The sequence below is a fragment of the Triticum urartu genome, chromosome 3A (assembly GCF_056163025.1).
Source record: "Triticum urartu cultivar PI428250 chromosome 3A, HENAU_Tu73, whole genome shotgun sequence".
Taxonomy (NCBI): Eukaryota; Viridiplantae; Streptophyta; class Magnoliopsida; order Poales; family Poaceae; genus Triticum; species Triticum urartu.
Window position 1 is genome coordinate 606,485,653 of NC_141875.1, and position 4,562 is coordinate 606,490,214.

The 4,562-nt window shown below is 48.4% G+C and overlaps 1 protein-coding gene across 1 annotated transcript; it reads right to left on the reverse strand.

Moving 5' to 3' along the window:
• Positions 1–296: 296 nt before the first annotated feature.
• Positions 297–1,373, reverse strand: LOC125548877 (NDR1/HIN1-like protein 10). The gene has a single exon (XM_048712402.2). The coding sequence runs from the start codon at positions 1,221–1,223 to the stop codon at positions 516–518; it is 708 nt and encodes a 235-aa protein (XP_048568359.2). The 5' UTR covers positions 1,224–1,373; the 3' UTR covers positions 297–515.
• Positions 1,374–4,562: the final 3,189 nt, after the last annotated feature.

Here is a 4,562-nt window from a genome sequence, read left to right on the forward strand (position 1 = left end):
GCAAGTATTCTTTGCAAGGCTTCTTGCTGCATATGTTATGTTCTGAGTGATTTGCTATGGCCAATGGGGATTTACTGCACACACTAGTTAATTTTGGCTGCATGAGCATATTTGAAATGTTGTTTGTGTGTTTGTGCGTGTTTTTGGACAAAACGTTTAGTGAGATGTTGCAGGATTGGTTGTTCTAGAATTTGATTTTAAGTGGGCTGGCCGATTGCTCCCCCTCTTCTTTTATGTTGCCACGAGACCTTGTCAAAATATGAACCAAAAGCACGAATTCGCAATATAATACGGTGTAACAAACTAATTCAAGGTCTCGAATTATTCATAGATATATGCACATCAAACGAAGAACGAAAGAATCTAGACGCGTTTACAGGAATAATTTAAGCACGGCCACCCTCCCTAATGTACGGTTTCAAAATGACAAACACATGCTACCAGCGTCAAACAAAATATAATCTTTGGCACGGCAGCCGGCGGAAGCAAATCCCGTTGTGACGAACCGGGGCGGATCAGAAGTCCACGGCGCACCTCGTCCCCAGCATCGTCGGCACCGGCGCCGCGCTCGCGTTGGGCACCGGCAGGCGGAGCGTGCAGGTGATCTTGCTCTTGCGGCGCGCGTTGAAGACCCTGACCTTGAACCCGAGGTCGGCGTAGAGCCTCACCTTGACGTAGTAGAAGCCGTCGCCCCTCTCCCTCCGGTACGAGCGCAGCGCGCCGCGGTCGTCGACGGCCGACGAGCCGGCGAACGCGGCCGTGACGGTGCGCTCGCCCTTCCGCTCCAGGTAGAAGGGCTGGACGGGGTGGTACCCGAAGCGCTCGCCGTCGTAGGACGCCTGCGCCTCGGCGTACTCGTAGTGGATGCGGAAGCGGTTGGGGTTGCGGACGCGGACGTCCACGGTGAGGTTGTACTGGAGGACCCCCTCGCCGGCGCGGACTCCTTCGGCAAGGTCGAAGCGGGAGAGCGTGGCGGAGACGGCGGTGGCCCTGACGGCGCCCGGGCGCAGGATGAGCCAGAGCACGAGGACGGCGGCGCCCAGCGCGATGACGACCAGGGCGATGACCTTGAAGACGAAGCACAGGAGGCAGCCGGGGCCGCTCCGGCGCGGGGCGGGCGGAGGGGGAGGCTGGGGCGCGTAGTACGGCTGCTGCGGGGCCGGGTACGCGTAGTAGGGCGCCGCGTTCGCGGGCGGCGGCTGCTGCTTCTCGTAGGAGGCCATCTGCGCGTCCTGGACTACGATCTGGTCGTGAACTTGAAGGCGACGGATGTGTTGGTGAAATGGGTGGGTGACTGATGGCCCAACGATCGTGTTCGTGATGGTATTTATACGGCGTTCTTGACGCGTCCCGGCCGTTCTGGACGCGTTTGCTTTGTGCAGACTCGCCTCATTTTTTGGTGTTGAAATTTCGCGGGTTGCGACTTACGAACAACGGGATGGAGAGAGTCGATTTGATAGGGGAGGAAGGCCGTAGGGTACTTGCTGAGATCACCCGAAACTTCGCTGATCTTTACGGTTTGTGAGGATGATTTTGATTGGTCGCTCATTAGCTCCACTATGAATGTTTTCCATTGATAAAACCGATCTTTCTTCTCTCTTAAGAAAATGACTCAGTTATTTTAGTACTGGAGTACTATATTTGGTTGAGCGTCACGCGTACCAGAAGTTGACCGCAGATGTTTGCACTGGTAGTAGCGTACACATCGTTGCTGTGACGTCCTTTCGCACCTGCAGGATCATGCCAAATCTTGTGTGAAAAAAAAAGGCCACAATAACTTACGCGGTGACAAATGGTGGCTTTTGTAAAGAGAATATTTTATTCCTCAAAAAAACATGTAAAGTTTTTAGGTTGGTCTTCTTCTAAATAAAGCTCTACTTAATATCTATATCTATATCTACATGGATACGAAAAGATTCAAAATGGTAGATCCAACTAACATCAGTCATCGATTCAGGTCAATCCAAACAACCTATATTGCTTCAAATGGTGTGCGCTCAACCTGTTTATCATGCAATTAATTACATAACAAATATTGAGGTCACCGCTAATCACATAATTAATGTGTAAATAATATCTTATCTAATATATGTGTGCAATTAATACCTGCCTAATATCAACATGCATTGCATGTACGCATTTACTAGTAAGTACTCTAGAAGTTTCCATTACGAATTGTTTTCTTCCTTCTCTCTCGTGCCCAAGGCAACATTAGCGGCGGTGACTGGTCTACATGCCTCATCTATGAGGCAGCATGCCCCCTCTCCCTCCCTCTGCCGCTCCGACAATGAGAGGGGGCATGGTCCCAAGGGCTTCAGTCCAATGGTGGTAGACTTGCAAATAAATTTAGATTTTGTCTCCGATCGACGGGGGTGAGATGTTTTCGTAACCGTCAGCGTGGAATAAGGTCTCTCTGACTCGCCCTTTGTTTCGGCAGTGACTTGTGGAGGATGGTGCATCCCGAGATATAGTTCTCCCGATTTGACTTTTTCTTCCACGGCTTTGTCTTGATGGCTGCCCTGCGGAGGGAACAACTTGGTTGTATGTCTTGGTCCCCCAACTCCAGTTTTGACCGATGAAGATTGGACAACCTCATTTGGGGAGCGTAGGAGATTTGGTTCCCTGACTCTGTCTGGCCGGACTTACCGATGCTCTGTAGGTCTCCGGGCCGGGGGGGGGGGGGGAGGGGGGACAAGTTGGTATGTAGATCACAGTCGTTGATGTTGTTCGGTAGATGTTTGCACTGGTAGACCGTAGATGTTTGCACTATAGGTCATCTTGGAGGTTGAAGTTCACCGAAGTAGACCGATGTCTTCTACTATATTTGGTTGACCGTAGATGTTTGCACTGGTAGTAGTGCACACATCGTTGCTGCAACGTCCTTTACCACCTGCAGGATCATGCCAGATCTTAGTCAGAAAGCCCACAATAACTTGCGCGGTGAAAACAGGTGGCTTCTGGTCAAGTCATTTCTCACTTAGTATCGAATTAAAGAGGAAAGGGGACATTTTCTAGAGGGTAAATATTCAGGAAGCGGCTCCTCTACCGTGCAATATGTATCGTTGGGCCACTGACATGTGGGCTCACATGTCAGTCGCAGAACGGCAATGCCATATGTCAGAGGATCCTCATCCAAAGATTCATATCTATGGGTCGTTTTTTAAAGGTCGACTTAATTAGCATAAGTATAAGATGTCTTAATTGTGAATTGATTTCTTCCTCCTCTCCCATGCCCAAGGCGGCAAGAGCAGCAGTGGCTGATCTACACGCCTCATCGGTGAGACATCAGACCACCTATCACTTTGTCTGTCGCTCATTGGCGGGGACCCCGGGGGCTTCAGTCCCGTGGTGGTAGTGTTAAAAATAAATTTATATTTTATCTTTGGTCGGCGGTGTTGAGACAATGATGTTGGTGTCGGCGTGGAATAAATTCTCTTAGTCTCGCCCTTGTTTCGGTGGTGCTTCTTCCATTCCAGTTTCGACCGACGCGGATTGGCCAGCCTAGTCAAGGAGCGTGGGAGACTTCTTTCTCCAACTCTGTCTGGCTGGACCACGTGGGTTCTATAGCTCCAATTCATCGCTTGTTTTCTCCGAACGATGATAATACTATGTAGATCATGGTCGTTGACGTTTTCTGGTGTACAACGATGAATTCATGGCCATTGCTTCTACAAAACTCATGGTTTCAGCAAATTTGCTCCGCTGAGATGGAGGTCCAGAGGTGACGACATGTTTGTTTCACCACGCGTTGCAGGTGGATGAAGACGTCGGCACCCAAAGTATTTAGATATATTTTTCAATTCCCGTAAGTGTGTATTTAAGGTGTGTGCTACTTAATATATGGCATTTAACCTTCTATGAAATAAAAAATAAATATAAGATTTTCCTAAAGTTGAGCCTTTTAAAACGGTTCGTGTGAAGGAATTATACCATGCATCTATCAATTATCTACTCTAGCTAACGACGTTCGCGCCCAAAGAAGACTAGACAATAGACGTTCGAATGGAGGGTACACCCCGTCTATCCATAATGCAGCAAGTTTCTTCTACTTATGGAACATCAACATAATATGTTTTCTCAGTATTTCATAAACATGCAGAAATGTTGGAACATGCCAAGCATACCTCTGAAACCATTTTTCTATATGCAATAAATCCTGGTTGATCGCAGCAAACCAATAAGAAAAGCCATTGCATTATAAGCAACATAGGACCCACATCAATCACAGGTCGACAACACTAAAAACTATATTGTGTGGACACAACATTGCAATGAACCAGAATAATTGCAACATGACGCCCATGTGTATTGTAGCGGAACATACACGAGGATGAAGGTTGTGAAAACAACCTATGCAACATAAAGAAATCGAAGTGTTTCAGAAGAAACAAAAACATCGAAATATCTAAACAAAACTACAACCAGAAATTTGAAGGGTGATCTTGTTGCCTCGAGCTCGCCGGCAACGACACGACTCGCCGTTGCTCCCCCATCACCACAATGTAGCCGGACCGGATCTATCCGCCCACGAGCCCCATCTTCCGCAAGCTTGATAACATATA

Excerpts from the sequence above, each read along its gene's own strand:
- LOC125548877 (XM_048712402.2), bottom strand. The coding sequence starts at position 1,223 with ATGGCCTCCTACGAGAAGCAGCAGCCGCCGCCCGCGAACGCGGCGCCC.